The 12,843-nt window shown below is 37.3% G+C and overlaps 1 protein-coding gene across 6 annotated transcripts in view; it reads right to left on the reverse strand.

Moving 5' to 3' along the window:
- The window catches only part of WDR37 (WD repeat domain 37), a 47,861-nt gene that overhangs the window by 15,225 nt on the left and 19,793 nt on the right, over nucleotides 1–12,843 (reverse strand). For 5 of the 6 annotated variants that reach the window (XM_080338695.1, XM_080338694.1, XM_080338697.1 and 2 more), the window contains 6 exons: nucleotides 10,844–10,979; nucleotides 9,363–9,434; nucleotides 7,195–7,239; nucleotides 5,382–5,458; nucleotides 3,849–4,086; nucleotides 3,193–3,334 (listed from right to left, as the gene is read on the reverse strand). In XM_080338695.1, coding sequence (XP_080194821.1) covers nucleotides 3,193–3,334; nucleotides 3,849–4,086; nucleotides 5,382–5,458; nucleotides 7,195–7,239; nucleotides 9,363–9,434; nucleotides 10,844–10,979 — 710 coding nt within the window. The remainder of the gene's footprint in view (nucleotides 1–3,192; nucleotides 3,335–3,848; nucleotides 4,087–5,381; nucleotides 5,459–7,194; nucleotides 7,240–9,362; nucleotides 9,435–10,843; nucleotides 10,980–12,843) is intronic. The other variant, XM_080338699.1, reaches the window with a different exon arrangement.

Genomic DNA, 12,843 nt, shown 5'->3' on the forward strand with positions numbered 1-12,843 from the left:
AGGAGGTGTAAAGTCTCAAGCCCCTCCCAATCATTTCCAACACCAGAAGCTGCTGCGGGTGGCAGGAATCCCACGGCAGATGCAAAGTTTCAGAAGCAGAAGCCGCCTAGATGTCTGTCCGTCCCCCCCCCGCACAGGGCCGGCCCCGCCTCGCTGTGCGCGCTCTGCCGCGGGGCGCTGGCGCCACCTGCTGGCGCCGTCGGGACGCTCCGCGCAAGGCTGCGCCACTGCGGGCGGGAGCGCTCGGGCAGCGCCCGCCTCGCCGTCACGGGTTCGATTCCGCTGCGCGGAAGCGCCGCGGGAGAAGCTTTAGGGTGTCCGGGAGAGAAGCCAGTGCCAAGGGAGTGACAAACACGGCGTGAGGGAACGAAACTTACATTGCAAGCCGAGTATTGAGAGGACTCACAGAATCACAGAATGTTAGGGATTGGAAGGGACATCAACAGATCAGCTAGTCCAATCCCTCTGCGGGAGCAGGAACACTCAGATGAGGTTACAAACACCTAGATGAGATTACAGTTCCATGACAGTTTGGATCCCTTATGGGGAGGGATATCGGGATGGAATATGATTTTTGGGGGTTACAACACAATAAACACTGTATGTCGGCCTCAGAATTGAGATGTCTGGCATCTAATTACATTGGTTTAATGCATCAGGAGTTCTCTGGTGAAATACACAGGAAACAAAAAATAGCTGCTTCATGAGCTGTAGACAGCTATTCATCAGGTAGTACTTAGCAAGAGGCACTTAAAACTTATGGCTGAGGACTTTAAATCATCACCGTTAATGACTGTAACATCCAATTTACAGAACTGATTTCAAGAGCCTATGAAAATATTAAAGACTTGGCAAATGATTCAACTAGACATTCAGGAAAGCCAAAAAATGTCTTACTTGTATGTATTTTCCAGTCAACAGATAAAACAGTTTAGTCTATGCTGCTTAATGCGAGAAGATTGCTCAGTGTTGATTTGAGAGTAATTTAAAAATATTTTGCCAATAGGCAGCAAAATAAATGGACCAAAACTAAAATCTCTCAAAATGTGTCTTGACTGCAAAACACCGAATTCCTGTCTCCCCTCTGACTGCATCCCCCAGTGAAATACTCATCTTCTGTAACAGAATTGTCTCTTCAACAACTGAGAGCTGAACAACCTTGGCCACTGCCCAGTAAAGTCAGTTTAGGGACTGCTAAAAGTTACAGCGCATTTGGTGAAAAAAACCTATGTCAATACTAAGAATTCCTACATCCAAAGAACAGAAAGGATACAGACAAACACAAATGTGAAGACAATTAAAATCTGGAATGAGAATGACCTAAGACACTGTTAAAGGTCTGTTCCACTCATAAAAAATAAACTCCCTGATAGTTTACAGGTCTCAGTGACAGAGGCTAAAATAGCAGCTAACAGCTTTTACAGCACGGACCACCACCCCAGAGCAGCATCGTTTGGTCTACACATAGAAATGGAAAACCACGAATGTCAATCACGTTCCCTTCTCTGAAAAAAACAATTAATTAGCTCAGAAAAAAATTGAGGCACCAATTGACAAAAAAAATCTTCCAGCTTTTACAAGCCATTCTATTAAAAGCAATACCAAGAGTACAAATATGATGGCATGAAACAATTCCAGGATGCAGACCACAAAATTTTCCATTGGCAAAAGATGGCTACTTATATGGGAAAACTGTTGGGCACCAAATAATTTACCAAGCTGCAGAGTCTGGACTGGGGGAGTGGTTAAAGAGGTTTTACTGTACATAGGGGTTAGTCAGCTGCTGGAAAAATGAGAAAGTGGATGCTGAAAGTCATAATGCAAACAACACATTTGAATTAACAAAAAATAGAAACATGAATAAATATTTGTGGTTTCTGCTTTGAGCCACGACTAACAATCATCTTTTATTCTGAAGACAGGAAGTGAAATTTCTTTCTGAAATAGTCTAGTTCAAACACTCCACAAGCTTAAAAAAAGATTCACTTCCTTGGGTAAAGTATTTCAAAGTTACTTCTGCACTTTCTGTGTACCAAAGCTCTGATGAACAGAATGGCAAGTCAACACCGTAACATAGTTTCTCATGACTACATTTGCCATATTCAACAGTAGCCAGTAAAGAAACTTCAAGTCTAAATTGGCAACTAAAAATGTTACCCAAAACCATGCTCTTGACAGAACACAGTAATCAGTGCTCTTACTTTAATTTCTTATTTTAAGTACAAATTAGAAGCTTTAGCTTAAAGAGTAAAAATTAATCCTGCCTTTTTTTCCCCCACTGCTTCCAAGAAGTAACCTTTGTTGCAGCCTGAGTATCATGACAGGCAGAGACGATTTGCTTGATCAGCAGCATGACAGCAACATCCCTTGTCCTGGTTTTGGCTGGGTTAATTTCCTTCCTAGTAGCCAGTATAGCGCTGTGTTTTGAATTTAGAATGAGAATAAAGCTGATAACACACTGACGTTTTCATTGCTGGTAAGTCAAGGACTTTCCACCTTTTCAGGCCATGCCAGGTGCACAAGAAGCGGGGAAGGGACACAGCTGGGACAGCTGACCCTAAGTAGCCAAAGGGATATTCCATACCATATGACATCATGCTCAGTATATATGTTGGGGGCAACTGTTCCGGTAAACCACTGCTCAGGGATGGGCTGAGCATCAACACCAGGTGGTGAGCAATTAAATTGTGCATCACTCGTTTTATATATTCTTTTATTACTGTTATAATTATTGTTATTACTATTATTTCTCATTCTGTCCTATTAAACTGTCTTTATCTTAACCCATGAGATTTACCTTTTTTTTTTTTCCCATTCTCTCCCCACTGGAATGAGAGGGGTTGTAAGCAAACAGCTGCCTGCCAGGTTAAACCATAATACCCCTATACTACAGGCATAACCAATGCCAAAAACAACCCTCATACCTTGAGTTACCCTTAATTGTGAGAAGTCTTATCTAGACTTACCATATAAGCAATATGACACCAAGAGCCCTGGCTGCTGTTCTAGTAATTAAGTACTGCTGCATTACATTTGAAAGACGTTAGGGGTTTCTGTGAAAATCCATCTCATAAAATAGGTGAATGAACTTAGTACCTCAAAAAGACCAGGGGAACAGTTTCGTTCAGACTGGCAACTGAATACATTTATACTTTTGGAACTTGTAAAACCTGTGAAGGAACTGTCACTTACTCTGTGTGGCCCTGAAAGACATTCACAGAATGGATGGAAGGATCTCTGAAATCCCACAGACGGAAGGTTGTGTCGCGTGATGATGTCACCACAAGACGTTGGGTGGGATGTGTACAACAATGTGTTAGCTCTTGGTCATGCCCTACAAACGCAGATGAGAACACGTAAGGTAATGAAAATAAAGACTTTTCATTTCCACATACACTTGGAATGAAATGTTGATGATTTTTTTTTCCCCAAACAGTAAAAGAATAATAATCATTCTGAACTCTGATGTTACTACTACTGCTGTAAACATTTACAACTCTATTTGAAAGAAAAAACACACACTACTCTCTTCAGATAATTATGAAGTAGGAATAGGTTATTGCTACTCAATATGTCATATCATGTAATTTTGCAAGAATTAAAATTTGGCTACATTCAGTTTAAAAACAACTACTTTATAAGCTTAAAAGACAACAAATTCATGCTCAGATGATTAACAAGGTTGGAGTTCTAGAAACCGCTACAAAATTGAGCGGCAGCTCAAGTCTTGTACACACTCAAACTGTACTCCAGAGAAACAACTTACTTTTCTCAATGTTACAATATCTACAAACAATCCCACATATAAAAACAAACCACCAATTTATCTTTTGTGAGTGAACAAATACCTGTAAGAGAATGGACAAGTTCGGAAGTCTCTACATCGTACAGATTTGCTGTCCTATCCCATGACGCCGTCACAGCTTGCTTGCCCCCGACCAGCCAGTCGGCTGCTATGACGACTCCTTGATGGCTTTTGAGTGAAGTTAAGGGCCCTCTGATAGTGGGACAATCGCTAGAACCTTCTCCGTCTCCATCAGGTTCATCTTTATCTGAGCACTCAACTTCGTCTTCTCCGGACATTTGCTAAACAATGCAAGAGAAAAAATATTTAGCAGATATAGGGAGGAATGACTCCAAGTCACATTTTACAGTGTAAATGCTTCCCAGTCCCCTTAATGGGAATGTGGATTATCTAAGCCCGTAGAATCCAGCCTATTTGGGTATTCACTATCAAAAACTTAGCTGAAGGGCTAAATAGCAGTGAGTTAAATGCAGTTTTAGTATCCATTTTAAAACACCTTCTGAACTGTTTAGCTCTGAATTTCTGTCCCCTTTACTATGTGACAAGTCTGTATTACAATTAAGTTTCACTGTAGCACATGTATCAAGGGACTTTTCTCTTTAAATTTTTAAGAACAGGAAGCATCTAACAGGACACTGACTATTTTAATCTTTGGGAAGACAATAATATGCAGCTTTATTTTTATCCATTAGAATCAAAATCATTATATCAACGTCTGCTTGTTGGTCAATACAATGTTGTCATGCAGTGCTGATGTAAACTGGATGCAAAATAAATTCTTTTGCTAACCAGGAAACATCCGTCTCTGAACCCTATTTCACCTATGCAAGACAAACATGATTTTCTTTGGTGTGAAAAGGATAACATTTGTACTGCTCCTTCAAAACAGAAATGCCAAATCAAAGAAACTGAATCAAACATTTTCCATTCCGAAATCTCTCATATTATTCAGCCACCTCTTGCCCCTACTGAGCTTACTGAGAAGCTTGTGCTATAAAAACTGTTTTCACAATTTAGTAAGGGTGCTTTTAAGTCACATACAGCACTTGACAGCCTACAGTAAATACTGACTAAATAAAAGCCTGGGGACAACAAGGTCAGATAGTGTGATAAGTGCTGGCAAGGGCTGATCAGAAATCAAATTTCAATATCCAGTTAAATTAAGGCCAAAAATACAAGTCTTTACCATCAGTTTTAAATTCATAGCAACTATAGCAAACAGAGGTGTCTCAGTAAGTTAAGCTACAAGAATTTAACTAGTTGAAAAAGAACTTTATTATTTAAAATTTGAATTATTAAAAAAAATGTACTCAGTTCATTTACTTGAACATTTATTACTTTGAACAAAGAGTCAAATAATGAACTTGTAGCTGTATATTCTATTCTGCACCATAGATCTTTGAAAACAAGAAGCTATTTTTTAAAATAAAGGCTGAAATATATGTTAAACTTTTGCATTCCTGAAATAGTGTAATTTTTAAATTATGTATAAATTTAACATTCAGTCTTATCATGAAACCTGTATCTGATGAAATTGCTGTGCAATTAGTTTGGTTGCAGTAAGTTGATTGCTTACATTGCAGTCTGCAGTTGGCTGAGGTGTCGGCAACTGCACGATGTACCTCCAGATGTGAGCTGTCTGGTCTCCAGATGCTGCACAGGGGGAAGAAGGGAAAAAAAGAGAAACTAGATGAGAACATTTCCATGGACAACAAAAACAAGCTTTAACATTACACTTGGCTACACTGTCTGAGTTGCATCTTTTTCTAACTGACACCATTATGACCTTTTTGGTAAGCAAGTCTCAACATCAAAGGTTACTTTTCAGGCTTCAATAGTGATAAGAACATAACTCATTATGGAAAATATAGGTAGCAACCAAATTAATCATTCCTCCAGTGAGAGCAACCACTTAAATACTACACATCAGAACATGAATATCACTGCTGATCTAACATGTAACACGTGAAGAAGGCATTTAATGCATCAACACGTAACATCCTTCATTTAATGTCTCAAAATACTGGAGTTCCTCCTCATTCAATAATTTCTTCCATTGAAAGTTTTTAGCATGTTTTGAACGAGAAATCCAAGAGAGCAAGTGTGAGGCTATCCTGCAACTGCCTTAAACAACTGAGCTTAACTAGCACTAGTTTACAGCTCAGCAGGTACCATCTGATTTTAGACTTCGTTTGGACATAAACTTATCCATTATTAGTTAAGTAGAAACTCAAGACTCTCCTTGTTACAAACAGACCAAACATGCTCTAATACCTCGGGGTACAGCACTGAGAGATGTAGACTGAGAAGAAAAATAGTTTCTTATGACTGTGCATATATCTGGCAAATGCAATGTGCATGAAACCACCAGGAAAAATATCCCATCTAATAGACTAAGCAAGAATGTTCAGAAGAAAAGTCAACCTGCTATTATTTCTGGTGCCAGTATTCTGGATGAGAGTTCTAAATCAATCAAACGACACTGAAGAACAGGTCCCCAGAAAGCTTTCAATGGAAATACTTGGCTTCTAGAACCACCTCTCAGAAAAATAATTGAAGAACAAAAAAATCTAGCTATGAGCAGCTTTTCTTTGGTTGGTTGGTTGGTATGTTGGGTTTTTCTGCTTTTGTTTGTTGTTTGGTTGGTTTGGTTTGGCTTTTGTGGCATTTTTGTTCAGTTTTGGGGTTTGTGTGTGTTTATTTGTCAGTTTATATAGCAACATTGTTTATAGTACTGAGACAAAGACTACAGTTAGCATATGAAAACAGCAAAAGCCAAATTGCCAAACTTAAATCATTGTTGTCCTAGATAGAAGGCATGCTACTCCCTACCTCCCTTTTAAAGTAGTCACTGTAGATGCAGAAATAAGCAGTGTTTTAATTTCCAGCCTCAAAAATAACTATCCTCATTCCACAATTACTCACCTAACAGCAACAAATTGAATCCAGATCTCTTTTATCCCAAAGCTAGTGCCCTAATTGCTGGACCATACAAACCACAGTATTAACCACATTAGACAGATTCCAAACCCAAAGCTGCACTGATGGTATTCTCAGTCCTGAAAACACCTTTACACTAAGAGTTGTATTTTGCAGTATTTTTTCTGCATACTCAATATATTACAATAGTCTTTTCCTTTATTTCTGGAAATATAATGTATTTTGAAAGGGTTAAGATGTATGATTCTAAGTGTCTGTTCCGGAGCAGGTAGGCAAAAATGATATGACAAGCACCAATGGAAAGATCTACCTCTGATTTGTTACGTCTTATAAAAATAATTCAATGAACAGTGACACAGCACTAGCAAAACGGGCTATAATCAAAAAGATGCTAGCAAATGGCATTTATTTTTCCATCACAACATAGGAAAAAAAAAAGCTTTACATACCTGTAAGAGCCACTTGCTCAGTTGGATGAAACTTTACGGAATTTACTGTGTAAAACAAAGTACAGTTTTAAGCTAGCATACTAAAAGAATTATTTCACAATGTTCTATCATTTAAAAATTTATAAAAATCAATAAGTCTTCAGTTTAAAGTCATTTTTCATAGTATAGCAATCTCTTAGGTGAGATAAAGCACAGTGGTATTTGATTTCAGTACATAAACCTATGCAGTATCAAGGAAATGAGCTTAGTTGATTATACAATACATATTTTCTAGCAAGTTATTCCTGAATCTAGTACAAGTGTTTCATGTTATAAAGGATAAACAAATCACATTGAAATAACTGTGTATAAGCTGGCAGGAGATAACGCTCTGGACTTGCACAGAGAATTTAAGTACTCATAATTATTTCTAATATAATGAAAACTTGCTATATGTGACCATCAGCTTTCTCATTATTGCTTAAGATTGCAAGAACAAACTCCTAAAAACCTAATGTAAATAATACAAATGAGATTTCAGTCCTGCAACCATATGTAATCAAAACGTGATTGTTCTAAAATAATCCTGCAAGAATTCTCTCAGCCTACAAAGCTCATGTTCTTATTTCAGTGACTAAGATTCAATTACTTTTGATTACTAAGCACTTTCATTTGCAAAATCCATAAGCTTCTCTTCAAGAAAGAGCTTAGAAATCATTTCCACCCATCATACAACTAAAATAGATGCGCATGTTTTCAAGAGAGGGCCATGTAATGAATCTAAAAAGATACTCCTTAAATTGTTCCCACCCAACTAACCCAACGGTGCACCAACTGCTGGCACCCAACATCTTTGCTCTATTTCAAATCAACTGTCAAATGTAAACAAGTTTTATGAAATTAAAAATACATTAACTTTTACATCATTTATAGATAATTTATTATTTTTATGGATTATAGTGTATAAACATTTTATGTAACTTTTTAAACTTAGTTTACACACAACTGTTTAAATACAAGTTAGGGCTTTTTTAATTTCCACGGTTACCCAAATAACAATTAAAAAAACACAACAACCAACAAAAAACCACCACACACACACACCTATCAGCATGAAAGTACAAGTGACTGGAGTTTTCAAACATGACTTTATGGAAGCTAAAGATACCCTCTCCATGCAGCAAGCAACCTAAAATATCTGAACAAATGAGTGTTACCTGTTGTTCCTATGCACCTATCTTGGTGCTGCAGGAGCTACAAGTCACATAGCAGGGAAAAAGAAAAGTAGAACTCATGGCTGAAGCAGTTGACCACTCTCTGCAGAACTTAATTCTGTTTGTGTCTTTGCCACAAAGTTCACGTGATGTGCTCACTGAATTACTTAACCAAACATATCAGGTCAATAATTGCATTCCTCATTTTCTGGGTCCATGACTCTACAGCCCAGGGTACGACTGCTCAAAGTGCTCAACTCTCAGTAGCAAGCTAAAGATATAATATGAAAAACCTCACCACTTCTGGTGTATAAAACCCTATATTGTAACCTGTTATGAAAGAGAAGGGCGCTAATCAGGTGCTTGCACCAAAAATTTAGATTAACATCAAAACCACTTACCGCGCTTCACCTCTCCATCCAAGGAGGGGTTTAAAAACACTGTTTCTGAAATATTCATACTGATATAGAGGAAGATAAATGCCTACATTGAATTAATTGTCTTCAGAACAAGATTTAAATACTGTGCAACAAATTATATATGGGATAGCATACTAAACAAAGTGCAAATAGATGGTCATCCAGCATCTGCATCTTGTATCCCAAACATAACACCAATCCTGAAGAACAGCCAGTTTCTGACAATGTAAGCTTCTCTTGTTTTGCATATGCACGAGACCCCAATAAGTTCTGATATTTAACTTCTGAGTGTCATAACTGCACCTGTAGATTTCTTTATATGGCCCTGTTTATTCATTTAACATTTACAGAATTGTCGCAATACACCTCCGTAAGAAAGAATCATAGTATGAAACATTCTTTCTATGAAGATTAATGGAACTTCACAACTGACTTGTTAAAGGCGTTGGCAAACCTACAAGTGAAACCACAATAAAGATTTCTGCAGTTGCCCAAACACATTTTCCCCTCCCAAACACACTCTGTTCCCAGTTTTCACAAGATGCCCTGATCTTACCTGATCCAACGTGCCCTACATACTTGGTAACACACTTCCCTGTTTCTATGCTCCACAGCAAAGCCGTGTGATCTACAAAGAGTAAAAAGTAGCTGTAAATATTGTTACAAACATACAGTTTTCACTTCCAACCAATTCAACAAACAAGTTGTCTTCAAATGCAGAGCGTACCATATGAAATAGACTTCAAATGCGGAACAGACTAACTCATCTCGATTATTACCTCACATATAATACATAAAAAATTCCTATCATTATAACGTAATATACATCTCCCAAAAAAAGTAAACATGCTGTCCCAATCAGATTAATTTGCAGTAAGCATTGAAAGGCAAATTCTACTTTTGATACTTTTCCTAACTTGGTTAGGAAATACATATAGTTATGTATAATGCTCCAGCTGTGTATCATGAGATTCAGAAGGAACACAGAAAGCATTCAGTTTGAAGGTCAGACAGTCACCAAGGGCAAGAGTTCTAAAACTATTTGCTTCCTGCATAGATGCATATAGGTCACTGCAGAGTGCTATGAAAACTTACTTAAGAATGAAATTCCTGACATGTCACTCCTTTACCCCACACACCCCAAAATAAATAATTAATATCAGTATTTGTAAGTGGGGAGAACTTAAATGCTGAATGAGAGAATGGCTGTTTGCAAGTTCAATCAGGACAAAGACAAGACGTCCCACACAGACAAAATGTGTCTCTCAGCGGACACAATAATTATAAGAGTTTCATTTAGGAAGCAGAGATTTCTGGTCCATAATGTTCATGCCCTGTAAGTATCTTCAGATTCTGTTCCAGTTTCAAAAGACTGTCACTTCAAACTGACCAATTCTAACTGGTTATGCTTTATTTCCCAAATAATGTGACAAATCCACACAAGACTCCAGGTCGATTTTTGGACCATAGCGGATTTAGTGACTTACTCATTAGTACCTGTTTCCTCTCTTAAGTAGAGAGGAAGGAATCCAGTAAGTTACATAAGATCTGAACAATGAGATTTTAAGATTAAGATACTGAATTGCCCCTAGATCCTTAGGCAAAAGCCACATGAATGTAAGAATAAAAGAATATGCAACCTATGATTAAGAACACAGCTTCTATAAAACAAAGGCTGAACCGTACTACAGCAGAAGGTCTGCAGGCATCTCTGTGGGAGACCTCTCTGAACAGTTGCTCCACATCCCACCCAATTACACCCTCCAACAGGCTCAAAACGACACCAAGAAGAGCGTGACCTGCATGGACATAAACTGCCACATATGTGACGGAAGTTCAACAAGGATGACTGAACCTTCTACGGGTTAAATGCATTTCAAGGTAACTCCAATTCAAGATATTTTCAGTTACTGAACTTATTTAAATTGACTTTTTCAGTGCGGAGCTAAGTATTCAAGTATGCTTTTGATCTACATTTGCTTTAGCTTAGGAATTAAACCAGAATTATCTCAAGATTCAAGCAAGACGAAATGTTACCAGCAGATGCAGTTCCCAACACCACTGGTTGAGTCCTCGCGACACTGATATCCCAAATACCATCCCTGTGGCCAACGTATTCCTTTACCAGTTGACAGATTGCCCTTGATGTTGTAGTTTTAAAACTGGATACAATCTGAAATAGCAGAGAGACCAACATTTTTTTTTTCCACATTGACCCAAGATTAAGTAATTACCTCATAATTACAAATAGATACTTTCTCAAAATAATTCTTCAGTGTTCTGACAGTTGACTATTGTCAAAAATTTGACATTTGATCATAGGAAAGTGAGTCTGGATGCAAACATACCTCTTATGGTCTTTTCTTTTTTAATAACACCCACCTTTATACAGAACACAAGGTAAACTATCCTATACAACAATAACACAATCTCAATGGAGTAATGAGTTGTGCACTTGCCATTCAGTTTGGGTAAAAAAATCACCACCAAAACTTTCCTCACCTATTCCCAAACAAGTATATCTGGTAACTTAAAGGCAGTCCATATTATCCAGAGTAATGTCTTTAAAAAAAATGTCCTTACTACATAATTCTAGTAAAATCTAGAAACATTCCCATTTCAAATGCTCACTGCTGTTCTTCTTCAAAACTGCACAAAACTAATAAAATCAAACATCAACCAGAGCATATGTCATTTTATTTGTGTAATACGGTTTTTATTTGTTAAAAGATATGTCAAATTCATCTAAACATTTGATAAGTATATTCCCTCAAAGTCAAGGCTATTTGGGGAAAACAGAAGACTTATTAAATGAAAGAAAAAAATCTAGCAAAAATGGTAAAACTACAAGGCACTGTAGTACAGGAAGGCTGAAAACACTCAATATCTACAGAAAGAAACCAAATTCTTGAAATTCTACATTTTCCAATGAAAAGGAAGTGCAATATTTTAAAAAAAAAAAAAATGTTTGTCTTGCTGGAGCACTGTCAGAGACAAATCAAATCAAGACTGGTGAAAGATTATTTAAAAAAGCAAAACTGTTAAAAATACCCTATTTTTACCCCACAAGTCTTGAAGCTTATAATAGTTCTCTGAGCAAGACTATCTGAAAGACTATCTGTTTTGTTAAAACCAAAACAAGAAGACTTCTGTTTATCTGTGTCTTCCTCTGTGTACAATTACGGGCAGATTTCTATCTGACCAGTTAAGTCAAAACCTTTAAATGCTTCAAAACAAATCACATTAAGACTCATCTACAGCTTAGTAAAAGTTAAAAAGTTAAGCCTACACTTCAGATACAATAAACTAAGGTTAAAATCCCATTAGTTTTTGGAATCAAAAAATAAGGTCTTAAGTATGTCACTGAAGCAAATTAATTCCCAAAAGGTCTTCAAAAGTTAAAGAATATCTGCAAGAACATTCCAAATGCCAAGTATGTCAGCTTTCCAATGATGAAATGATCATGTTCTATTTGAATTCCAAATTAACAGCTAATACACATCACTGTTTCACAGCAGAAGGAACGATCGTTCAGGATGCATTGAAGAGAAAAATGGGTTAATGGAAAGATGATTAGTTCAACCACACTGCAGAGTTTCCTAGAGCTTGAATACAACCCTACAGACACAACTTTCATATTGAATATAGTCCTTAAACTAAATGGTGTCATGTATGAGAAGTGGAACAGCAGAATTAAGCAAACAGTTAAGGACTAACATACCACTCAGCTCAAATTCAAAACTTGAATTCTTTGAACTCTCAACCCCACACATGAATTCTGCTTACATTCTGTCTTTCTAATGCTCAGTCAAATCCTCATGCAAAAGTTTTCTAGGACGAACTATCTTCTGTTCATCAACAAGCACAGATCTTCCAAAACTGCTGGACAGCGGTTTTATTGATCATTTAATGGCGAGGCTGTAAAATTCCTTTTGGAATATTAGCAGTCTCGAATTGAAAACAAGGAAGAAAAGAGTTCAACAACACTCTCCAACACCAAATATCCAGATATAGATATTTAACACACACTTCTTCCA

The sequence above is a fragment of the Nesoenas mayeri genome (assembly GCF_963082525.1).
Source record: "Nesoenas mayeri genome assembly, chromosome: 2".
NCBI lineage: Eukaryota > Metazoa > Chordata > Aves > Columbiformes > Columbidae > Nesoenas > Nesoenas mayeri.